Below are 26,185 nucleotides of genomic sequence, written 5' to 3'. Positions count from 1 at the left end.
TTACTTAAACGAAAAGCTCAAGTGGTGTCTCGCTGGATCTACCTTTCCGGAAACCGTGCTGATTTGTCATTAATGGCTCCTGACTATCGAGGTGTCTCACGATTCAATTAGGAACTACATGTTCTATAGCCTTGCAAGAAATGGATGTGAGGAAAATTGGTCTGTATTTACTCGGTGCCTCCTTGCCCCCGTTCTTAAATATTGGTTTTACGTTTGCCGTTTTCCAATCTCCGAGGACTTCGTGATCTCCCAGCAAATTGTTAAATATTATTTATAAATACGGTGCAATTTCCGAAGCTAGATCCTAAAATATACGAGCAGTTGTTTCATCGATCCCGGAGAATTTATTAGGCTTAATATTTTTCAGCAAAAATTCTATTCCACTGTAAGAGATTTCAATTTTGGGCATTTTTTAACTCGCCACCATATAAAAGGAAATGAATTATTGAATTTATTATTTTATTGTCCAAGGTCCAAGTTTGAGTTTCTTGAGCAGTCCCAGGCAATATACGTACTATACCTATAAACCTAGTAAACAAGAACTGTTTAGAACTATGAACATTCCAAGAAATTTTGATGCTCTAGGTGATATCCTGGAGGCATTGGGTGAAATTAGCAATGCTTCATTTTTATTCTACAATATTTATTGCAGCTGTTTTGTAAAACACTGGCTTGATAGCCAAAATATTGAGCTGTTTGCATTTGATTAATATACATATATGAGGCACCTGGGTAAATAAATGTATACATCTTATTTACCTGAGAGGACTAGATTAGTTGATTTAGAATAATATTCACATTGGTATTGTGTAACCAGAAGTTAGGTGTGACGGTTACAGCCAACAACTTAAACCATTCAATCAATATGCACAGTCCACTTTTCCACTTTTTACAGAACAGTTGAATAATGAAGATAAAAATTTACAAGCATACAGATAATTTACAAATGCACTTTGAGATTCAATTCAAAAATACATGGACAAAATTAAAACACAAGGCAGACAATAGTTTTAAACATCACTTGTTCAATTAAAACAGCAGTCTCAGCATTCTCTTTTGATTCTCTTTCTATTCACAAGGTTAACTTGCAAATACCTACCTTCATTCATCCAAAAAAACATAAAGTACATTAGCAAGCTAAAGATTGTTCATAGTTTCTCAACAACAAATAAATATGCCATAAAGGCTCTCAACTCCCCACTTAGTGTTAGGTAAAATTTTCAAACTTTACTTCTTACAACTAAGGAACAATCACTAACCTTTTCTGGCAATGAATATATATAATATATATAAATATATATATATATATATATATATATATATATATATATATATATATATATATATGTATATATATGTATGTATATATATACATACATATATATATATATATAATATATATATTATATATAATATATATATTATATAATAATATATATATATATTATATAATAATATATATATAATATATATATATTATATATATATATAGATATTATATATTATATATATATATATATAATATTTATTTATGAACATATACATTCATACACACATTTGCAATGAATGCATTATAATCGATAGAACATTAAAATAGAACACTGCAATCCATCTTCAGGTGAGATCCCATTCTTCAACATTGCCACAAGTGCAAAAAGTGGTTCCATTAACGTGTAATACATGACACCCTATGACAATCTTGAAAGAATAGGTTCCTCTGAAAAGTTCCAAGTGCAAAGGAGTCGGAATGAAAAAAATCACAGCTTGCCGTGATATTCGCATAGCTCCCTGAATCACCAAAGCTTTTCTTTTCATCTTAGTTTCAAAGGAAGCACTGTGAATCTGTATGGGTGATTTTTGTAGTTTGATTTTCAACCCCATCTGGGAAAAACTAGTCAAAATAATTGGTGTAGCAACCCAAGGAACACAATGAAATGGCATATTTTACAAAATCAAAAGTAGAAAGTAAAATTATTTCAGCATTATGAAAAGTGAAAAAAATAACTACCATTGTTCAGCAGGGGATTTAATGCCATGTAAATCATTGTTATAACTCCCTTCCCCTATTGGGCCAGTCTCTATAATTCCCTTAAATCATGCAAGATCATCTCAGAGTACCTTTCTGAGATACGTCTGTTATTCATGTTGGAAGGATTAGTATTATGTTAGCACCAAAGTTTGAGGAGTTCCAATATATCATTATCACTTAAAAGAGAAAGACGCACCTACTGAAGTATTCAAAGAAATTAAAATAGAGTAAACATTCAAGCGTTATGGTATGCATTGACTGATTTGCTCATTTTGCATTATTGTGGATTGAAAAATGTAGCAGGTACCTACCGACTGAGTAAGGCATGTGAAAGGCTATAAATTCTCGTGGGTCTTTTACGATCACTGTATCACTAACTCTTCTAATCCTTCAAAGACTCCAAATATCATCTCTTCTCTGTGTTGAATGTGTGTATTAAAATAATTAATAATCGCAGTTTCTACCTCATTTTGACTAGTTTGTCATTTAAACTAAGGTATTACTTGCTCCACTCTCCTAACTGTCATACTGGAAATTGACCATAATATTTTTATATGATTTATCTCCAACAACAGATTAGTCGGGAAGGAGTCTATCCGCATACTCTATGTACTTTCCAGAAAAAAAAGCTTCTTTAAGGCCTAAGATGGGAAATCTGAAATGAGGCAAAAAGTTTGATTTGACCTTTCTAAAGAGTACATGCTTATAATTCTATTTTTTTAGTCATTACTTTCTACATTTTACACCCTTTAAACTCCTGCACTGGATTCTTTTCACCTTTTGCAGCTTCCTCATACCAGCCCTAATTATCACCTTCGAATGGAAAAAAAGGCATTGATATATTCAAATGGAAATATATGCAGCAACAGAAGAAATTTCTAGGCAGGTCATAAATATGAATGCAGTAGCATACTCATTATTCTTATGATTATTGACCCTGTGTTTTGGAATGCATACTATGTATTTCTAAATATTCTTTCGGGGCATTTAGCAAATGTTGTATACCCACGTCATTTGATAGAACTTGTAAGAAAACATTTTGTCCTAGGCCTGAAAATACATTTAAAATCACAATAACACTGACAAAATGGTTTCCTATAGTCATGGCAAATATTAACACAGTGCTTTAAGATCTTTAAACCTCTAAAAAGAAGGCATAAATATTTAAATAGAATGTCTTGAATTAAAAAATTAACCCATGGAAAAACAAGCTTTCACTTAACACCCAATCATAAATTTCTATTCTCTGGGAAATATTTGAAAATCGTAAATTCTAATCCAGCCATAACATGAGCTGTGAACAGCCTCATTTGTTAAATTTAGAAAAGAGAGAGATTGAGTAGCACAAATGCTCCATTCATGTTAAATTTTGCAATTTAATTTTATCAATATTTCATTTCCATCATGAATCTCAAATGAAAAATGGGTATCTCAAATCAAATATTTAAAAAATTTAAAATAAAATTGAGTGAAGTACACTCTTAAATAATTTCAGACACACGCATTGATTTCGTCGCAGTCAAAAGTTGAGTGTTGAATGAAAAAAAGGGCCATACAATATTTTGAATTTTAAAGACTAACCAATAAATTAATAACAAAGATTGAAAATATCAGCCAGAGTTTTAGATAACAGCTTGAATTATGTACAAAGGATAAAATTCTTCGATAGCTGCCTTTCATTTTGGTAATTCCTTCCACGTCGTCATAGCACCTTCTTAAGTTTTTCTACACAGAATCTCTCGTAACTAGTGTCTCTTACCAACTACGAAAATTCATGTGCACACACGTGATCTCATGGACACATACCATACACACACAGATAAACGCATTGCACACATGCACACTGTCAATTGCAAATCGTTCCCCACCTCCCGAGAAAGAGAGAGGATAAGGTTTACGGAAAATTTTATCAATGATTCCAGGCATCTGAAATGGGCAACCTCTTCTATGAATGCCCTTCCACTCACCACCCTCCTATTCCCAACCCCCCTCCCCAGGCCCTGGCCCCACTCTCCAGCCCCCTCCAATTTGAAATATCCTCACACATCTCTCGTGGGTTGTCTCCTTCACTATGATTCACCATGGTTGATGTTTTTTTATTTCCTGGAAGGCACTTGAGCAGAATTCATTACCACATCTGGAGGAAAGAGGGCTGAGGAAAGGGACAGTGGTCCCCACCCCAGCTACACGACGCTGGTGTTCAAGATGGGCTCAATCTGGGGGTCGACCAATATTCCCTCGCCCACCCCTACTGCTCCACTTCCACTAATTGTCCTTTGAAGAGGGACGTACTTGGAGAGACACACGTTTGGGTGCGCGTTGAGCAAGGAGATAGGGTTAGAGTTCAGGCTCTCTCCCAGTAATGGTTCATGAACACAGCCATTGTCCAGGAGCTGAGTCAATGAGAGTGGGTGTGGCTCTGCCTCCTTTGGAATCATGCATTCATCAAGGATGTGGGTGCTTGTTGAAAAGGGTAGGGAGACATCGGAAGTCGCTGAGAGGGATCGTTGTCGCATGCCGTCGGCCATAGATGGCATACCTCCCACACCCACAGCATTCGTCATTGACATTGAGCACTTGCGGAGTCTTTGCGGCAAATGGATATCCAGTTGGTCAGAATCTTCCATCTGCACGGAGGCGAGCGGTACATCGAGGCATGGCGAGATGAGGCGGGGATTGTTTGCGAGGAAGTCGACAATCCCTGATGCCTGCATCCTCTTCTTCACCTCAAGGTCCCAGCATGATCTTAGCAAGGCCTCCCTGTTGAATTTTACAGTCAAGATACCGTAAGTGATTTTCCCCATTTACATTTGTGTTTGCGTGTAAATGTGCATTAGAAAACAAACAACAGCAATGAACTTGAAGGTTATTTATGGTGAGGGTTAAGGGTAGAATTTGCCTCACACCAAGGCTTTGGGGAGCATGCATGTGATGTTTGTGTGTTAGGGTATAAGTAATTGGGGAGACACCAGATTTAGGGAAAGAGGAAATGGACTGTCAAAGAGGCTTAGAGAGATCTTGGCTTAGTAGGTCGATCACCAAGACAGGATAATAGAAGGCATTTTTCCTCAGCCCTGTACCACATGTGGTTTCATGGCAAGATCTGGTGACCTGATATTTCATATAGGTAGCTTGAACCCTAGGGTGTTTAAAGGCATCGTTACCTACACTTGAACCTGGACCCTCTCTGGTGAGTAAGTTTGATGCTGCTCCCTATTCCATGCGTGCTAGAAATTTATAGAATTAAAAAGTTACACCTTAATACATGTTAACAGTTAGCAAGTGTGTCCTTATTATGACAAGAAGCAAAACAAACCTATGCCTGTATAAAAGTCTTCTAAAAAATCTTGTCCTGGGTCCACCCAAAGATTCAGATTCTCTAAGATTTAGAATGCCCTTAGATTCAGAATGATTTTGGAATTAATAAAATTCAAAATGGATAATACATACATATCTAGCACTGGACCTATCTTAGAAGTATCATCACGTAGGACGGAAGAAGTATGACAGGCATCAAGCAAAGAATAGCTTAAGCTAAGAGAGCATTCACAGTGAAAAGACAACTGCTGTGTTCAAAGAAGATAGGACTGCAGGTGAGGAAACAATGCGTGAGAACATTCGTATGGAGCATGGCACTTAATGGATCAGAAGCATGGACCATCGGAAAAGTAAACCAGAAAAGAATAGAAGCCTTTGAAACATAGTGCAGGAGGAGGATGCTTAAGATCGAATGGATGGATAAAAAAAGAAATGAAGAAGTATACAGAAGAATAGACAAAGAACGGACCTTCTGGAACACCAGAGAGAAAAGAAAAGTCAAAAGGCTTGGCCACACCCTGAGGCGCAATGGATTCGTGAACTATATAAGAGAAGAAAAATTAAAGGGAAAAGTCCCAGGAGGGATAAATAAATACATAGGACAGGTAAAGAAGAAAGTGCACAGCAAAAAATGCCAGGAAGTAAGGCAATTAGCATGAGATAGGGTAGGATGGAGGGTGGCAGTCGACCAATCTTAGGATTGAACAACCAATGATGTCAAACACTAATTTTTAATATCTTTTGTCCCAAGAGCATAAGGTTTTTCCTACTAATGCATTTAAGATTCGAAATTATGTGATCATTTTTAAATTTAATGTGATTCCCAAAAATAAAAAAAAATTTATCAAATCATGCACAAAATTTTGATAAAAAATATTATAAACCTATGCATAAAAAAGTTATTCAGAGTTAAATTAAAAAAGATGTTAATTGAGATGTGAGTTCAACTTCTACAAGGTCGCATTCCGATATTCATTGCTATTACTTTTATGTAATCATTATGTCACAATTATGACGTTTCTTATTGCAAAAAACTACTGCTGGCACTCATATCAGCTTGCAGCAGTGCAGCGGAAATAGCAAAACAGCCACACCATTTGGGCAGTACTCATGGCACTAATGATGACTTTAGGAATCCACTTAATACTTTACTATTGACGATAATTGGTCATTACATTCAATGTATACTAGAAACAATCAAAATATTTGCATAAAAATTACTTAGAACTTGATTAATACTATTGAAAGCATTAAATTACATTTATTTTAGCCCTTATTACTGGATAAAAGGATTTAGCAAAAGTTCACATTATAGTTAAAATCAATTCCATGGCATTATATCAGCAGGATTTAATATTTATGTAAAATACTAGTGCTGACTTACACACAGAAATATATAAAAATATAAATGCATGTGTATCTTAGCAAATAGCTACTTTTATACTTACAATTGCGGTTTCACTCCATTTGGTATGGTTAAGGTATTCCCAGCTTTGACATGTTCCAAAACCTGGTTATTGCTTAGTCCTTGGAATGGGAAGCTGCCAAATGTGATTAGCTCATAGAGGAAGACGCCATATGACCAAACGTCTGACATTGGCGTAAATATACCAAGTCCCAAGCTTTCTGGTGCCATCCAACGAACCGGGAGCATTCCTGAAACCACATGGCCTTCATATTAATTCATCTATCTGCATTGGGGAAGGAGACCAAGCATGGAAGCAAAGAACTAGGCAAAGAAAAAGGAACAGGCCGGCATATTTGAGTTCAAAGAGAAAGAGGGAGAGACAGAGAAGGTTAGGATGAACTTGTAATGATGACATTTTAGGAGAAAAGTGTATTAATGGTAAACATCTGGTGGCAAGTACCTTTTCTGTTGAACTTGTAGTAGTCATTTTCATACATTGGTCTGGTCATGCCAAAATCACCAATTTTAACAATCCTGGATGTGTTTATAAGACAGTTTCTGGAGGCTATATCCCTGTGAAATTCAAAATAAGAATATTTATTCAGTGTTGTAGAAGATTTATCAAGTGTTGAAGTCGACCACATAAAAGTGAAATTGTATGAGACAACCAAACTTGCACTTACCTGTGCACGTATTTCAGTTCTGCCAAATAGCTAAGGCCCCTGGCAACATCCAGGGCCATGTTGGTGAGCTTCTTACTCGAGATCTCATCTGATTCCTCAGCATTTTTCTCATTTACCAGATGACGACGGGCCAAAAGGAAAGTTTTCAAATCACCTGGATCGCAAAAAGAAGTTGCTTGCTTGTACGATTGAAAGTGAAACATATACGTTTGATATCACTGCAAGTTTTGCATTAAAAAATATTTGTCTCAGTAATAAAGAACTAGATAGTTACCATAGAGCATGAATTCCATCACTGTGTACACAGGCTCACTCTTGGTGCAAACACCAAGGAGTTTGACAATGTTTTTGTGATCAAATCTTTTCATCACCTCAGCCTCACTCAAGAAGTCCAGCTTCTCTTCAGTATTTGATCCCACTTTCAGAGTCTTTACTGCAACAGCCATCTGGAAGTCAAAGGAAGCCATGTTATTCTTTAGACAAAAAGTTTTCATGGGCAAATGGTTTGCTAATGCAGTAATGATGACTCGTTACTGTCTTTCGAATTTATTTTTAGCTGAGTGGGGAAGGAGTTGAACAAGTTTTCAAATTAATGGCCTTTCTGGAGCAAACAGGAATGAATAGAATAAAATATATTCAATGATGCCCTGAGTCATTATGTCTCCTCAAATGTTTGCAACATATTTGGTGGCATAAACATAAAAAATGCATTAGATAATGAAGCAGACTAGGTAATTTGCATCAAAAATAGATTCAACTTTCACCATAGTTGGCCTCCCTATAGAGCTCAGCAAGATGTTACGGCTACAATAAATCAAAACTACAATAGTTCAGTAGAATAGATAAATAAGGGAGAAATTGGAAGATTAAACCATTCATTATCAAGTATAATCAATGATTTTATTTGTGGAAGTATGTATCACTAAAGTAGCAATGCAAAACTTAAATAAATTAGTAAAATGTACACACTGAGTCATTAAAAAAAAGCAGGTCACTCATTTTAAATTATTTTTGTCTATATATTGACAAGGTTGATTAGAGAAATTGCCTGTTTTGAATAATATATATTAACTGAATTTCCTCAGGCAAGGAATCTCACAGACTAGAGGATATATAAAGATCATAGAAGATATTATCTTATCGAAATAATTTTTGGGGCCCCATCTCACCCATCCTCTCTCATCAAAATCAGCTTCCCCACCATAAACCGTGCCAAATGCTCCCTCTCCAAGTTTGCGATTGATGACCACTCTGTCCCTTGGGATCTCCCACTTGTCCAGAGAGTGCATGCTGGAGGCTGAGAGGAGGTCCAGGCCCAGGGACTTCATGTACTTCTGCTGCATCTGCACTTTCTTCTCATACCTGTGGAGATATGCATTCATTGAGGGCAATGTTGCTCACAATTTGTCAAACATAAAACATAGAAATTCAATTCCTCAAATTTAAATATGAAAGGCATTTTGCAAAAGCAAATGATAATAAACAAAAATAATAAAATAAAAGTTATATCTCGGGTATTGCAGAAAATATTTCCCAAAGAAAAAACAAAATAAATATGTATTCATGATATTCTCAGTCAATCTTTTAAGAAAATGCAGCCTTTTCCTGAAATTATTAGATTTTATCCTCATCATTGTGTGTCACTATTGTCTTTGAGGCTCTTTGAAACGCACTGCTTAGTTGGATGATACTAGGGTGGTACGTGGGATACCAGAATTTCCCAAGAAGCAACAGTTGGAAAGTTTTCAAGGGCTTCTCGCTGCATAGTTCTAGTTCAGCACTAACCTTCTTTTCATGAGGATGAACGCTGCTCCTATGAGGATTGCTAAGAACCCAAAGCCGATGACATTTGCAACCACAATGCCCACCTCACAGGACACATCCAGGAGATTCGAAAGCCCTTCTAGGACACAAACTTTGGGCGGTTTCCTTCCATCTTCCGGTTTTTGACCATTTGGAGTAAGCCAAGCAATGGCTGACATATTTAACTCAAGACTGAAAAAATATAGAAATGAATAAAAACAATTTTGAAGGGAATATCAAATAAATGTATGAGGGAGAGGCTAAGAAATGAATTGAACTCTGCACAAGGTGAATCACCTGGAATACTATAGCAGTTACTACAGCTGCCATGGCTACAAGTGTAACTGGAGAAACCATAACTAAATCAATGAAGGTTTTACTAGCGGAGAAAAAGTTCTAATACCAGCAAAGTAACAAACAAATTGAATTGAAGACCAAAAATATGTTGCCTTTAAAGCAAATTAGAAACACGATAAATAGCAGTTGTTTGAAACAAATAGTAACTAAAAAAATAGTTAAATCTTGAGAAGTCATTGCTCTTGAGGTGGAAAAAATTCCTAAACATTTAATCCACTTTCAATTCAACATAAGTTTATGTGGCACCTTGCACTTTACACAGTAGAAATAAGTGTGGTGAGATGTTAAATTAACCATAGAGTCCACAACCAGGTATCTGGGTATCCATTTCAACTTTGCAGATAGAATTGACTTTCCCACAAAAAAATTATATGACTGCCCGGACCCCCAAAATTGAAGTAGTTTCACAGCAATTCTTAGTAAAATATTTTTGCAATCAATGATTCAATAACAGCTATTAACTATCAAAATTAATACCCCCCTCTGCCATGACCGGGTACCCACTAAGGTCTTCTGTGTATGAAAACCAGGTTTATACACACTAAAGAGACCGTTTCATTAAGGTGCTTATGTAATTTAACTTTTGAATAAATAAATAAAATATCGTTTGCAATTTTTTTCATTGAAAATTTTTTTTATTATAAAAAATAGTAAAGATAGCAGATAAAAAACATCATTCCGTTTTTTTTCATTTTCATAATTTTTTCTTTTAATTATAACAGTTCCATAAAAAAACTTGCATTTAATTAGTATAAATAGCCAACATTTATTTATTTCACTCACTCCTCACATTCTGCGGTTGTAATACAATGTTCATCACAAACAGGGAACTTGAATACCGAACATGACTTTCGATTTTAGTGACGTTTTTTGAATTTGCTCTGGAGACAAATACGGCATGTACCAGTAATGTTTTTCCTTCCGGTTGAATCTAACCATGCCTGAGGTTTCCTGGCTTTCCTGGCAAAATAATTTCAACTGCCTCTTTTGTTACGAAATGCCTCATGATTTGAGCATTATTTGAACGAATTTTGATGAAGGGAGCTCTCTGCCCAGTTGCCAATAAAATAACTGCCATTCATAAGTTTTTTTCGAGATCAATTTATTATTCTCACAATAAAGAATATATGCTGCAGGGCAGGCAGTATCAAGAGTACTGTAGAAAAATGCTAGAGGCCACCTGCAAGTTGGTCTTTTTTAGTATAATATATCTACAAAGCCATGTGTCCACTCAAGCTTTTGACCAGTCATAAAATTCAATAATTTCGGGTTTTTTCTTTTCACCATCCCTAATCTTTGCATCCTGATGCATTGATGATAGTATAATTACTGCCTTGTTTTTTTTGGCTCATAACTGCAAATGGTTACATTTCCATGAAAGCCAAACAGAGTGGATAATTCTTCTCGTGTTTTCGATGCAACCATTACTGGTGGAATGTACGGCTTTTTTTTCATCCAAGTGCCAACCATTGTTAAATCCCATGATATCAAACATTTAGCCAATGGCAAAGTAGTGAAGTAATTTTCCATTGCAATATTTCTACCAGATCCTTTGTACAGTGCCACCAAGTCTTTGACAACTCTCTCACCAACGTTTTTCTCACGCCCAGCACTCGATTTTCCAGTGTAAAGCTGCCCAGCGAGTGGATACGAATTTTCAGCATCACCTATCCACCATACTTCGATTCCTTACTAAGCAGGCTTTGATGGAATATTGAGTGAATTAAGTTGGACCCCGGTACACAAAAAGTTGCTCGTTGATTGTCAGGTGCTCTGTTGGCTTATAATGTTTTGCCAAATAACTATTGAGCATTGTCCAAAGGTCTCGGAGCCATTTCCCATTACTGCAAGGTACAATGTACATGAGTAAAACTTTCAGTACTAGGACGCGCCGTAGGTGGGTACCAGGGTATCTGCTTATAGAACGAATGGTAAAAGTTTGGTTATGGACCGGACGGTTAAGTGAACTTTAGATTATTTAATTCATCAGCCAGACACTTTATTTAATTTCTATGATGTCACTGCTAAGTATCCCACAGTATGAAAACACAGCCCATGTATAGAACTTGAGGATGATGTTTCAAAAATGCAACAAATGTCATGCTGAGGGTAAAAAATAACAGAAACTTTGCACTTCCACATCTTCCACTTTCCTTGTAGACGTGCAAATTTTCTGTTATTTATTATCCTCATCATCTCATGGAGGAATCACACAAAGTTAAGTCTGAAATTGTTAACATGTCATGCTAACAAATGAAATTGTAAAATTATGATTTGTTGTAATATCATTCACATGCCAAAGAAGGAAATAGTCCAGATCAGTGCATCTGCAGTAAATTTATCATAAGTTAATCAGTATTAAAATCACAAGAGATAGCTTCAACAGTAATTGGTACATATTCCATTCATTAGTACACTCTTGCAATCGATGCTTGGAAATTTTCACTTGGAAGCCGTCGCAAAACCTATGCCTCCCAAATGACTTTTCGTGATGTTCATGACTTAAATTTAAGAATGGAGAAATTGTGTTCTCAAAGGGTTCAAACAATGATGGGAGAGGTAAATATTAATAAAGACGGGATCATAGGAAGAAATACTTACGTTCCATCGACGACATCACTTCCAGCCGTGACGTTTGGGGAGAATGTGCCGATGATACGGGTGGAACCATTGAGCCACTGCATGATATTGATCACTGAGATGCGAGAGGGACCAGTGGCAAAGTTGATCCTTCCAGAGACACCGTGAAAATCAATCCTGTCTATGTGCTCCACGAAACGCCTTAAAATACACACAATATTTTCCTGTCATTTATCGAAGAAGTTCATGGCGTACCTGCTGACACAAAGAGCTAAACCAAGTGCTTAACTTATGTATGCTTTCCATCAAAACTCATTGAAACCTAAATTATATTAAAATGGGAGTTCATGAACTAGAGCAGGTGGAAAAGTTTGCCCATCTTTACAGTGTGTAGGAGAAAAATGGTCAAAGTACTGGAGACATGCTAGGAATATTATATTAGGCAAAGAAGCTTTCATAAGGAGAATCAAACTGATATCAGGGATAAATTGAGTAGCTTCAGGCATGATGTGGTGGAAGTCGAACATAATGAATAACTGATTGAAGCACTTTTCCACTGGATAAAATTTTTTTTATTTACGACTGGGTTTCAATGTATTACATCATCATCACCTGATGATGATGTAATACATCGAAACCCGTACATAAATAAAAAAAATTTTATCCAGTGGAAAAGTGCTTCAATCAGTTATTCATGATATCAGGGATGCTGGGTAAAGTTGTTTGAAAAGATTTTTTAAAACTTTGATAGTGAGCATGGTTTTGTATGAAATGGAAACATGGTCATAGGAGCAAGATGATAGACGTACATTGGAGGCTTTTGAAATGTGGGTGTGGGGACGTGTGGAAAAGGTGAAGTGGACAGAAAGGAAAACAAATGAGGGAGTGGTGAGGGCAGACTAGCAAAGACTAGGTATGATGGGGAGGAGAGGGGATTGTTGGAAGACATCCAAAGGAAGCTGGAAAACTGAATTCAGAGTAATTTTGACAAGCATTGGAATGTTGAAGAATGTGGGGAGAGCATCAAGTGGTAGGGTTAGGATATGTATGCTGGGCAGAATGAAAGGAGGAAGTAAGAATGTGAAAATAAAAGAGGGGCTTATTGTGGTGTGGAATACAAGGTTTCTTCCTCGTTAGGAGAAGCTAAGAAATGTAGGAAATTACAGTCAAACTAAAATGCTACCTTAAACTTATAACCTACTATTTATATGAAGTAATTTTATGGCAATCTGCGGTCCTTGCTGCAAAAGAATATGTATATGCAATAGTGGAGGAACCACACATACATAAAAGACAAAAATAGTAGGATGGGCATTTTCATGACAATTTGCCATGATAGACACCATACGTGATGTTGGTGTTACATTGTGACTTAGACCTTTAAAGATGACGACCTCTTGAGCTCACTTGCCCAGCAATGCATTTGTGATGAAGAGAAGTCACTCTTATCTCTTCAGTTAGGAGGGTTTGGTGGAAGAAGGGACTATCTAGTCTCAATGTCACCCCAATGAAGATGTTTTATTATTAGGCCTTGCTTACCTGGCAGTCTCCTCGGAATGCAGATCGGCCGCATGTGACTGGTTCTCTGTGATGAGCGCATCAAGTGCCAGGGCATACGTCCACACGGCATCATACGCATAACCAGCATAGTTCGACTCGGTCATGTTCTCCCTGAGGCACATGTCGTGATATCGCTTCCTCCACTCCCCAACTGTTATGTTCTCCTGCATGGTGTCACTTTCGTTGGCGTAATAAGAGTGGGTCATGGAAAGGTGACCATCTATTGCCTTTTGAGGGAGAGAGAGATTTTAGGAATATCATCAAGAGACAAGCTTTCTCTGATGGATGCTATGGAGGGATGAAAGTAAATAATTAAAAAAATGCCAGTTGCTGAGGAAAGTAGAAAAGATGCGTAGGCAAAAAGAACAACTCCACAGTAAATTACGTGCATATGTCACACAGGAAATTGGCTGGATCGAACCTTTGAATCAAATACGGGACTATGAGGAAAGTGATTCAAAGTTTTGAAGATATTTAATATGTTGCTGAAAATAATTAGTTATTAAAAAGCATCTGATCATTGACTTATATCTGAGGTTCTAATAAAACTAATGTTAGGTGTGCTGAATGATTTGATGAGATAGAGATTTTATGTTTACACACACACACATGGTAAGTGATTAGATTACACCCAGTAAATAAGTCCAACAGCATGTGATATTAACACATCGGGTAGGAGGGCCAATTCCTTTCCCCGTGCCGGTTATGGTTTCCCCTGAAGTTCTGGTACCCAAAAAATCATGTAGCTTGGGTGGAGCTGCAGGTGCCCAGAGAGGCTTGTCCGGGAATAGAACCCGGGCCATATCATAGGTTGAGATGGAAGTGTACGTTTTCAAATAAATATTACTTGAGGCATCTATTTTATGAATATAGATACAATATAGGAATGCAGATAGATTTAGACTACAGCACAAATAGAATTATTGCTAACTTTTCAACTTCAATTCAAATATTTTTTACGTTTACTTTTATGGTGGTATTCTTTTGAAATTTAAGTCAAAAGGAGGAAGGGAAATTAAACTAAATTAGAGATCAGCAGGTGAATCATTTTTGTTTTTATTTCATTTCTATTCTGGGACTTGGCAGGAATATGTCCCAGGATATCAATGGATATCAGTGAATACAATTTTTCATTTCAGATACTCAGTATCATAATAAATATCAGCAAGCCTGCACTTACAATCAGCATTTGCTCCTTGGTGCACTGGACCTGGTCTGGTCCAATCTCACCCTTGTTGCTGTCGTTGAGGGTGGGTATGGCATTGCCCTGCACTCCATCTTGCTCGGTTCCTCGGTTGTGCAGGTCAGTGTCATACCAAGTTGGTGAGAGCCAGAGTGGGAGAAACCACACGTATCCTTGTCGTGCCGTCATGTTCTGAAGGTAGGCCTCACACATAACACTTCGAGCAGCCTTGTCATTCACGTCTGCGATGATTATGCGAGCGTTCTTGTTCTTGAGGTCCAGCAAATACTGTTCGTCAGACGGACAGAAAATAAAGCGTAAAGGAACTGCCCATTGAGTGTGTAGGGCATTCGGGATGGGCCGTTTGCCATTTGGCGTTTCAGAATCTCAAGGAGAGGAAGGGCTTCTTGCACAGGAATGGTGTCCATGAGAAATCTAATCTTAAAGTATATTATTGCATAACTTCTGCCATTTTTTATGAAGTAAAATTTTAACCATCCTCTCTCTATTGCCAAAGGAGACGAGACTTCGTGTGAACACCGACTGATGAAATTGTTGGTTCAGCATTATTTAAGCATATATCAATTAAAAATATTAGCTAATTTCCACTCGATAAGTTTTATTGTATGACTGGGTTACAAAAACCAATAAAAATGTAAATAAAAATGGGTTAAAAAACTAATGAAAAAATAAAAATAAATAAATAAAACTTATCTCATTAAAATTTGCCATATCCATTCTTAATTATGCTTGAAATCTACCACATCACACCTGAAACTACTCAATTTATACATCAACTAGTTGAAAGAGATTCAAAATGTTTGTTTCATTTTGCTGCAAGCATTTTAACACTTCTTATATAAAATTAAAAGTCATCCATGACATCATACTTGATTTGAAGAAAAAATACATAGTTTAAGTATTCAGTATAGATTTGTTGGGGCCAACACTATCGTCAAACCATTAATACAACTGGCAATGATAATAACATGAAATAGAGAAGGGATATCAATCAATTAAAAGAGTTTTGATAGTTTCTTTCATTTCACTACATGAATTCTGCAACCAATAAAGTAAAGAAAAACAAGTTTTCTTTCAAGTTCAAGTACTTTATCAGTAGAAAGGCAATAGAACTAAAAGGTAATATTAATGAAAATCACATTTTTCACTCTTTTCATTTCTTTGGAGAAAGATTTATTTTAGAGGCATAAACAAGAGGGCCAATTAACAGTGGAGGGTAATTTTTTTATCTTAAAGATCCCCAAAATGTGGATCAAGGAAGGGAAAATAGAAGCAAAAGAATAGTCTTCCATCATTGAAAGATTGTCTCTAACCGAGTAATGAAAATGGGGTTTGCATTACTCTTCCATCAAACTGCATATCATTCCATTGCAGATATTTGCCAAAATGTCACAAAAATAATCACTTCAATGTCAACTAAGATATCCAATGCTAGGGTCTTGGTCGAGCATTTGTATTAAAAAACTACCTGTGACATTGCAGCATTTGATCTCTCTCGAGGAAACTTGCGGTTGGATACAAAGTGAATACTGTTGTTCTGCAAGAGATCCTGAAGGTGAGAAATATATTCTGTGTACTTCTGACCATCTTCTGAGAGGGCAGCAACCCTCGACCAGCCCAACTTGTTGAAAAGTTTCAAGTAGACATATCTGGTGCGGGAGGAAAGAAGATCATTGGGTTATTTAAGTGATTTTATAACAATTAGGTATTTTCATATTATCCCTTTTTGCCAAAGGAATAAGAAACTATTTTGAATTATGGAAATGAATGCCATACCAAGAGGCAGTTCATGCGGTTCACTTGCCATCTTCTTATCTATCTTAGTCGGAGAAATTTTTCAGCATATAGTTCAAAATTCTTACTGATCCAGTCAACTGACTTAATTTGTAACACTTAAAAAGAGGAACGGATATGTAATACTTAATTTTTTGCACCCTATAACAGAGTGAAATTGTGGAAATACTCTATCCAAATATATAGGAGTAGTCCCTCCGGTAATGTCTTTTCATCATGAAGTTTTGAGTATCTCATGCAAATACATTTGGATTACATTCTGGGATATTAAATGATCATTTATCTGCAGTATATGCAGTTATTTAAAAATCAAATGCCAATATCTTGCAAGAGGAACAACATCTAGTGGCTAATAATAACTGTTGATTGAAACACAAACACACCTACATAATTACAACAACTGTAAGAAATTATGCAGGATGAAGAATTTTCAATATCTTATCAGAGTCTCAAAACAAGACTCACAGCACCCATTTTAAACCTTGATTCTTGAGTATGTGAGATTATCTCATGTGGCTACAACATCAGCATGAGTGAAAGTTTTACTATTTAAAGTGTAAAAGATTGGCATCAATTACATATAATGAATTCATAGCACGTGATTCCATCAAGGTGCGGTTTCCATTCCTAACCATAATATCATTTATTGCAAAAAAATACTGTTTAAAAACACGGAAGTTAATCCTGCAGATGCACCTTAGCACCCTGTACTAACCTGAGCAAAAAAAGGGTTTTGCTAGTAACTGAACAGAAGGGCTGGGTTCAAAATCCAGATGATATCTCCTGCCACCACGATCCTTAAAATTTCCAGCGATATTATGTGCACAATATTATCATAAGTGACATTTTCATCTTAATTATGGTCATTAAACTAGAAAAATTTGCAATTGGTTAGATTTTTAGCAATCATGCAGTTTTGTCTAAGTTTGTTAAGTTAAAAAAATCGCTCTTAATAATTTTGAATGCAATCATCAAGGGAGAATTTGGATAGATGACTTCCTGCACCCCAATGTAATTGAGTTCCCCTGAAGAATTCAAATTGCAATGAGATTTCATGGAGGTGACATCACTTGTTTTATGGGGTGCCTACTTATCCCAAACTCAATGCCTCACTCCTTCTTATTGAAAAAAAACCAAACTCAGACCAACTCTCATTAAATGTCTAATCTTATTGCTATTCTGTTGTTATATTGTAAGTACATTTTATGCATTATATTTTAACAACTATAATTCATAGTACATAACAGCACTGTGCAAGTGGTATAATCATAGCTCAAGCTACATGTAAGCAACAAAAGAGATTATTCCGTACTGTAATCCAATTGTGTAAAATATGATACATAACAAACACTATTGTTCAACCACTTTACTTCAACATATACCTTTCAATCTTCAACCTTTCTTAAAATCAAATTTTCCTTCATGTTAAAAGTTCTGGGTCAATATGTTTCCATTTCCACCATCAATAATAAACTGAATGATTAATAATCCTATGACAGTTTTTCCTATACGTTTTCACTGCTATATGAATTTCATGCTTGAAGTGCTACTTTTAAGGAACTATATCACCAAAACCTATTTTCAGGTAGCAACCAAATGTGGGTTTGGTGCAACATGGATCTAAAAGAACAGGAATCACTGTAACTCATGATAGACTTTCCACTTAGGCATGCTCTAACAGTCAGCGATGTTTTGAAACTCTTACCTGTATTGCTTGTTTTCTCCAATGGTACGGTAGAAATATGGATACTTGTTCCGATCTGAGAAACTTGATCCCTCCGCGCTGTAGCTAATGACAACCGTTTTGAAGTGACGGGACACCCCTGCCACTGGTTCGACCGTGTCTGAACATGCCGGGCCTAAAGAGAACGAAGTAACAAACCCATGGTAAATAATGCTAAATTCAGGGAGCTTTGAGACTGTTTCAACCCAGCGATGAGACCAGAGGCTATAAAAATAGGAATAGTAAAAAAGTACAAGGTTTTATTTTTATACATTTAAATGAATCATTAAAAAAGTCAAGAGTCAGCATTAAATTCTAAAAACTTGTTATGTTGGCAACCTTACATTTTAAGGAGTTGAATTAAAGTATTGCTATGCATTGGGATAGTTGTTTGCATTTTAAAAAATAAGGCCATTCCTTTTATTTTTATTTCTATGTAGATTAAGATAGAATTTCTCAACGCCAAAGGCTTCCACAGATACCCAAGTATTCATTATGGTAAATATTTATACTTTGAAAGAGAGGTTGAGATGGGTGGTGACTGTAGTGATAGAGGTGCAAGGGGTGGCAGCAAGGAATTGCCTTACCCTTAAATATTACCTTACCCTATTAAATAACAAAGCCGTACTTGCAAGCAGTGCTTGCAGTCATCTTTACTTTAAAAATTGCCTTTTTCTTTAAACTAAAGTCTTTGTCTTTTACCTAGTATCCCCACAAAGTGCTTGTAATCATCCAGTCGCATGTACTCAATAAAAGATTTCATGACCACATCTGGTTTGCACTGGCCGTTGTAGGAGAGGAGATTGAGGTGGTAATCCCTCAACACCGTGTCATTGCTATTAATGGCCTCTCTTGCCATATTGGCCGCTGAAACATAAGAAAAATAAAAATATCATCATTAATTCTTATGGATTGAATTTAGAAACAAATCTCTAATGAAAAGGTTTCTTTACAGCTGATGGAAAATTACATGGCCGGGTATACAAATGAGATATTTTCCACAGAAGGTAGGTTTCCACTGTGTACATTCCACAAAAAGCATTCCTTAATTTATTGGCACAATTGGTTTCTCCCTTAATAGCTTCATTGGGGGCGATGTGACAACCAATTGATGGCATAAAGGGCAAAAACGATAGTACTAATAAATTAAGTCATTATGGATGGCATAAAGTTCACAACCCTTTTGACCAAAAGCATGATAAAACAAAAAATACACAATGAAAAAAGGTAACAAAAGGTTGGTTGTGAAACCATTTCATAACTTTTACTCATCTTTCAACTAATTGGAGATGTTCCACCAACCTACCACCCTTTTGACAATGGGCAAATATGTGCACAAGCTGGCAAAATGTCTCCAAGACAACATCAGACTGGTAATATTGTGCTTATCTCCAATAATTAGACTCATAAGCTAAACCATCCAAACTTCTTCTCCTACTGGACTTCGCCACAACTCATGGCAAGTCTTCTTCCCCAAGCCCCTATGCCATTTCAGCTTTCTTTTAAAACCATGCTTATGACATGGATGTGACATTTCCCCTCTGAGAAGGTCTGCTTTGCAGGTTAAACTGATGTTGCTACAAAGAGTATGGGTTTCGGGCTAATCTCCTTTTTGTGTTTTATCTAAATGACCATTGGAATGATCCCTATTTATTTAATAACAAACCAATTGTGTTTTCCTTGAGAGAGCAAATTATTTAACAAGGTGTGAAGCCAGAGACTGTTGACCTTGAGTCACACGAAGCATCACTTTGGGCTTTCTGGAGTGAAATTAAAGATTCTAAAATGAAAACTCCCAAATTACTCGGAATCTCAGTGGCATTAGGTCTCAGCTAACCGTCTCCTCTTATCATGGTAGACAACCAGATCTCATAATATATTCTAGGATTGAATAATGTGTTAAAAAACATCTTCATAATGCATTTAACAGGTATGCACTAGCTTGAACTAAGAGAATATTCTATTGCATGTGGAGTGAATCACAAAATATTTAATTTTCCTCAAGATTTAAATTGTTATCAAGTTTAATATTGATATTTGGGAGTGGAGCTTATCACATTGGAATGGGTGAAATTTTTTTTATTTCAGTTGGTGCCCCGAAGATTGAGTCCCTATTAAATAGAAAAGGATTGTGATTGCTATAGTCAATTGTCCCTTTTAATATTCATGTTCATTCCATTGCCCTAACAGTTTAGACTACTGATTTGATGGTTGAATGAGGCATAAGTTCTCTTTTCATAACACCCATATTTCAATTACATTATGCTTTCCTTAGCACCCCAATTGCATCGGATAAAAACTCACAAAAATAATAAATATTTGTCTTTGGCGATCAAATAATCTCTGCTTATACCAAATGGCCAATGGTTATGTGAGAGAAAAAAACATTATTAGTGCATTATTTGAATTTGTCTACACCAAGTCTTATTTATATGTACCTCCTACTGAAGAGTACTACTTACCAGTTGCAATGCTTCGAGCTGTGTATGTTGTGCCTGATATTGGGAAAATGCCACCAATATATAGTATAGTCTTTTGATCGGCATGAGGTATCCAGTTTTCCCACACAGGCCTATTTTCACGGAGCCAATCACAGGCTACCGAGGTGATCCCAGTTGACTCAACAGAATAAGGAAGTGCATGATAATTGGCTAACCTATCCAGCAGGTCACTATAATCTCCATTTCTGAACTTAACTCTGTGAATGGCCTGGAATTAGAGACATGACGGCGTTAACTAAAATTCAACCAATTAAAGAATAAGAACCTGCTTTCATTTGACGGACAGCTTAAGAGAATGCATCAAAGGATATAGGTTGTCATAGAGAAATATGAGGCAAATCTTCCAGTATGCTTCAGGATAATCCTGGCACCTACTGGAAGATGTGTGAGGGCAGAGTATATATGCTGGACAGCATAGGTTGGTACATTTAGGTCAAAATATTTTGACAACTTTATTACTGTACATACTTGTGTATAAATTGACCTTAAAATACACAATGATTCTTGAATACTTTCTTGAATCTGCTATCAAGCATTCATTTATAAATAATTGATTTACAATGCAAGATTATTTTATATGGTGTGAGCAATTTAATAATCATGTTTTGATGTAGGGCATCTAGGATATAGGATTAGCAGGAAGAGCTGAAAAACTAATGGAAAAGTTGTTCATGCAATAATTAGATGGATTATTTTGTGCTATGAAATTTGTTCATATTTCAACGTTTAAGCTTTTCCATATGGCACTCCGCTAAAAGACAAAAGTACTGAGGAAACCACACTTCAAAGTCAGAGTGTGTGCTGTACTCTATAACCTTATGTCCTGATGGACCAAGAAGGACGCCTCACTTACCTCATATGCAATCCTGGCGCCTTCCTTGAGACCGCTCCAAACAACCTTGATGAGGCGATGCATCTCATACTTGCAGTTGGTCAACATGAACGTAGCAAAGGTCTCGCATGGTGGAAATGCAATGGCATCATACTCGTACCTATTTGTCTGCACAGATGCTTTCTTGGTGGGTGCCTTGAGCGTGCTCTTGTTGGAGCCCACCACATCTATCCCATTTGCTCCCATCTCCATGTACATCTCCTCAGACCATATTCCAATGCCGCCCTGTGACCTATTTGCCCTCCCGCTTCCTGTGGCAGGTGACTGGCTCATCATTGGCCATCTATAAGGGGGACATAGAAGAAAGACGTAACCATTTATTGTCACCATTAACCCAGTGTGTCCCTTGTTTCCTGTAGACTTCCCAAATAAGTCAAGACACAATAGTAAAGTCAAGACTTCCCTATCATATTATCTTTGATTGTCTCTCCTATATTCAAACTGATTTCCCCACTTACGCCACCATTGATGTTCTTCTCATGCTAAAAATTTAAAATTTCTTTTTGTCATTAGTTGTCTTACTTACATTATCAGTTAAACTATTTTTTATGGGCAGGTGTCTGCTGCGTAAGGGTATGACTTTTGATCACCACTGCTGTATAAATTGATCGCCTTGTCTAACGTTACATGAAAGTCTTCAAATTTCACACTTCTCATCACATTTTCTTATTATTCAGCTTTGAATACTCTCTATCTCCTTTGATTCCAACCAAACCGCCTATTTTATTGTCAATTTAACTAGCTCACTTTCCCAGCATTCTCCCCTCTTTCCACCTAATAGCTATTTCCTACTAATGGCTACATGTAAGTAAAACAAATGAAAAAGTATTAGGCATGGTGGGGGAGGAGAGGGGGTTGCTGAGGGCTGGGGAAATCCAAAGGAGGCAGGAAAGGTGGATGCTGATAGAATGTTGGAGACTGTGATATACCAGAGGAGGCCACAATAGTAAAGAGAGGAAGAGGTGGCAATAGGTTAGGCACATTGGACAGAATGAAGGGAGGAAGGAAGGAAGTATGCCTAATTTAAAAAGGGTTTATTGCAGTTCCAGGTGTCAGTTTGTGTTTTTTTTTAGGATAGGCAAATCAATGCAGTGCCATGCAGTTCATCCAAAACCTACCTTATACAGTCGATTACAATAAAAACCATTAGGCAACTATGATTTTGCACCTAATATTGTTTCATTTTTTCTGGGGATGTGGTAGTTCCGGGGTAGGGCAGTGGACTAGTGACTGGAGGACCCGGGTCCCATTCCCGGGCACGTCTCTGGACACTCTCAGCTTCATCCAAGCTACAGGTTTATAATTTTTCTGGTACCAGAATTTCCTGGGAAACCACAGGAGGCACAGGGCAAGGATCTGGCCCTCTTCATACCATGATGTGTGCTTGTCATGAGCCACTGGACTTAGTATTGTGTGAACTCTATCATCACCTAACCCCACCTTCGGGTTGATTACTGTGTTTATGGTAATTTGTGTTTTATGGAAACTGCATTAAATATTTCTTCCTCAAAAGTGTGCATTGAATGGCATTCTATTTTAAAAATTCCTAATTGATAAAATATTTATAATGACCAGGGGGAATTAGGAGTGGTGGATTTTAAGGCTCACATATACTTCAAGCGTTGTTTTATAAGGTCACTATTTAAAGGAATGACTGCATATTCTTTTCATTAGAGGACACTATAACTTAAGTCCAGGTTAAAAAAACAAAATTGAACAGAAGTCCAAGTTTATGAGTATGAATTTGGTTTAATTGGCTTTGAATAATTCCAGAATAAATAACAGTGTGCCTAGAGATTTTAGGATTTAAGTTTCAGTCTATCCAAAACCCACCAAAAATTGTAAACTACCAAATAAAAACAACTATCACCACCATGCTATGTAAGTAACTTGGTATGTAAGAAGTTCAGCCAACACCAAGGTAGAATACTTCAAGCTTAGTAGGTGATCATGAGGAAGATGCAACTACTAGTGTTCAAACAGCCTGAGGTCACAAAAGAGGAACAAGTTTGTCAAAATGCTCATACAGAGCTTGGCACTCTCCACAGATCAGAGACATGGAACATTGGAAAAGTGGCTCAGCAAAGAATAGAAATATTTGAAAATATGGTGCTGAGGATTAAATGAATAGAAGGAAGTGAGAAACAAGGAATCATGCATAGAGGAGCAGGGTAGGAAAGGACCAATTCAGAGAGAACACCAGGGCAAAGGCAAGAACTATCGATGGATTGGCACACCTTGAGTTGTAACAGATTGGTAAGAAACATGATAGAGTGGGAAATGGAAGGCAAGTTCCCAAGTTTGAAGAAGAGCAAGACACAAGTACATATGAAAAAATACAAAGGACATAAAACAGAAAAGCCATCAGGGACTTAATTAATGCTGAATAAGGAAGAGATGAGGGCTGCAGTAAACCAATCTTAGGATCGAAATAGTGATGACAATGATAATGTGATGCGTGCAGTAATAAATTGAAACATCAACTGCATTTAATAACGACGGTCATTTCAGATCATGGGAGTTTGATGTTCCTGAAGCTATCGCCCTCTGAGTGAAGGGGTCAATCCTCTTACCCGTGCTCGGCATCATTGTCCTCGGGCAGGTCTTGCACGATCTCCCCGGGGCGCCACGTTAGCACCACGATGGACTGGGCGGGGGCACCGCCGTTGACGGGAGCCGGGGTCGCTCCTCCCGGCAACACGCGGCTGCCCCCGGTGTAGAGGTCGGTTAGGGTCTCGACTAGCTCCTTGAGTCGCGGGCCGACCCACGCGACCCTCACCAGCAGACCCAGTTCGTTGATCTGGCTCACCACGAAGGATGTGTAATCTGAGAACGGAGAGAAGTTAGTAGAAGGGATGGAGAATGGAAGGATTCGCAAGTGACATCGCTACGTGAAAAGAGATAAAACAAGAGATAGATAGGCGTCTGTTAATCACTACGTTTGCCAAGCGATCTCTGATTGATTTTTCAAACCATTCGCAGTTATCATAGATCTTAATGATAAACGAAGCGATAAAGTGAAAAGCGATGTTGCGGATTTTATTTCTTTATTTCTCAACACGCGCAAACAAAAACAATCGCAGCAACTTGCGGGAAGTGTGCGTAATCGCCTGGAGCGGACATTTTTGGAAATAGACCTAGCTGTCACATCAACAGGGATATAATTGCCAATAGAAACTGTATGGAAACTAAATCACATTCACTATGGCAGCGGGCGTATTGATCTTTGGAGTTGATAGGTAAAGGACGATAATAATTTGAATCTATGTTTATTATACCAATTGGGTTAGAGTTCTCAATTCGACAAGCTTCAGACCGAGCTGAAACAGCTTAGTGAGCATAGAGATTCTAAATTTGCAATCAGGTTGATACTATCACACAGTGATTTTTTAACCAGAGGTAAAAGTGCGTGGAATTACGAAGTAAATTATTTAATTTCATTTCAGAGGTATCTAGTTACAGTTACAGCCTATTTACCGACAGTGCTGCTTTTGACACAATTTTAAAAGCGGGCTTTAGGCGACGAGTTCAATGTGTGAGAGAAGTCATCTCGTTGCTGTTTGAATGCATGAAGTTACCATGTCAACTGAGGTTAAGAGAGTACGGGTGTGAACGTGGCCCGAAACAATAGGAATTTCACTTACAGATAAATTGAGCCACAGATCTGGTGCTTTCCCGGCGTATGAATTGGGCGAATTCTTCTCGGGTCTTCCACCGGGTCAATGTCGCCATAGCTGCCGACGTTTCGATTCCCGACTCGGTCAACGTCATCAGGGCTTCTGATTGCCGTTTCGCCAAAAAATGTCCAATATATACAGGTATACCCGCGAATTCTTCTCGGGTCTTCCATCCGGTCAATGTCTCCATTCCAGCATTCTCTCCCATAGCTGCCGACGTTTCGATTCCCGACTCGGTCATCGTCATCAGGGCTTCTGATGTTCAATCAGAAGCCCTGATGACGATGACCGAGTCGGGAATCGAAACGTCGGCAGCTATGGAGACATTGACCCGTTGGAAGACCCGAGAAGAATTCACCCAACTCATACCCCGGGAAAGCACTAGATCTTTCATATATACCCGCCTCCCCGGCTCAGGTGCCATCTGATTGGTCCCCAGACCCACCATCATCAGGGCGCCTCGTGATTGGCCGAGCGTTCTGCCTGGTTTCCCTGATGCATTTCAGAGTAGGTTTGCAGGTGTTGCTCAGATGAAAACCTGAATCCCTATTGATATTTTTCTTTTGGAGGTGGATCTCGATGGCCTCCTTTACCAGCCGATCCCAGTAGCCACGCGCGCGGCAAAGTAATTTCGCCTCGTCCCAGTTGATGGCGTG

General features: G+C 37.5%; 1 protein-coding gene across 1 annotated transcript in view; it reads right to left on the bottom strand.

The window, feature by feature from the left end:
- Positions 1 to 4,072: 4,072 nt before the first annotated feature.
- The window catches only part of LOC139694899 (uncharacterized), a 35,936-nt gene continuing 13,823 nt past the window's right edge, over positions 4,073 to 26,185 (bottom strand). The window contains exons 7-22 of the mRNA XM_071593401.1: positions 24,426 to 24,678; positions 21,814 to 22,135; positions 20,922 to 21,168; positions 19,162 to 19,326; positions 18,442 to 18,595; positions 16,411 to 16,591; positions 14,919 to 15,209; positions 13,718 to 13,965; positions 12,200 to 12,379; positions 9,224 to 9,433; positions 8,608 to 8,800; positions 7,713 to 7,884; positions 7,439 to 7,592; positions 7,216 to 7,328; positions 6,796 to 7,003; positions 4,073 to 4,789 (exon numbers count right to left, since the gene is read on the bottom strand). Of these exons, the coding sequence (XP_071449502.1) occupies positions 4,213 to 4,789; positions 6,796 to 7,003; positions 7,216 to 7,328; positions 7,439 to 7,592; positions 7,713 to 7,884; positions 8,608 to 8,800; positions 9,224 to 9,433; positions 12,200 to 12,379; positions 13,718 to 13,965; positions 14,919 to 15,209; positions 16,411 to 16,591; positions 18,442 to 18,595; positions 19,162 to 19,326; positions 20,922 to 21,168; positions 21,814 to 22,135; positions 24,426 to 24,678 (3,668 nt within the window). The 3' untranslated portion in view covers positions 4,073 to 4,212. The remainder of the gene's footprint in view (positions 4,790 to 6,795; positions 7,004 to 7,215; positions 7,329 to 7,438; positions 7,593 to 7,712; positions 7,885 to 8,607; positions 8,801 to 9,223; positions 9,434 to 12,199; positions 12,380 to 13,717; positions 13,966 to 14,918; positions 15,210 to 16,410; positions 16,592 to 18,441; positions 18,596 to 19,161; positions 19,327 to 20,921; positions 21,169 to 21,813; positions 22,136 to 24,425; positions 24,679 to 26,185) is intronic.

Source organism: Hetaerina americana, unplaced genomic scaffold (genome assembly GCF_022747635.1).
Source record: "Hetaerina americana unplaced genomic scaffold, ioHetAmer1.1.p SCAF_59, whole genome shotgun sequence".
Classification (NCBI taxonomy): Eukaryota; Metazoa; Arthropoda; class Insecta; order Odonata; family Calopterygidae; genus Hetaerina; species Hetaerina americana.
Note: the sequence above shows the minus strand (reverse complement) of the source record. Positions and strands in the feature narration are given on the sequence as shown.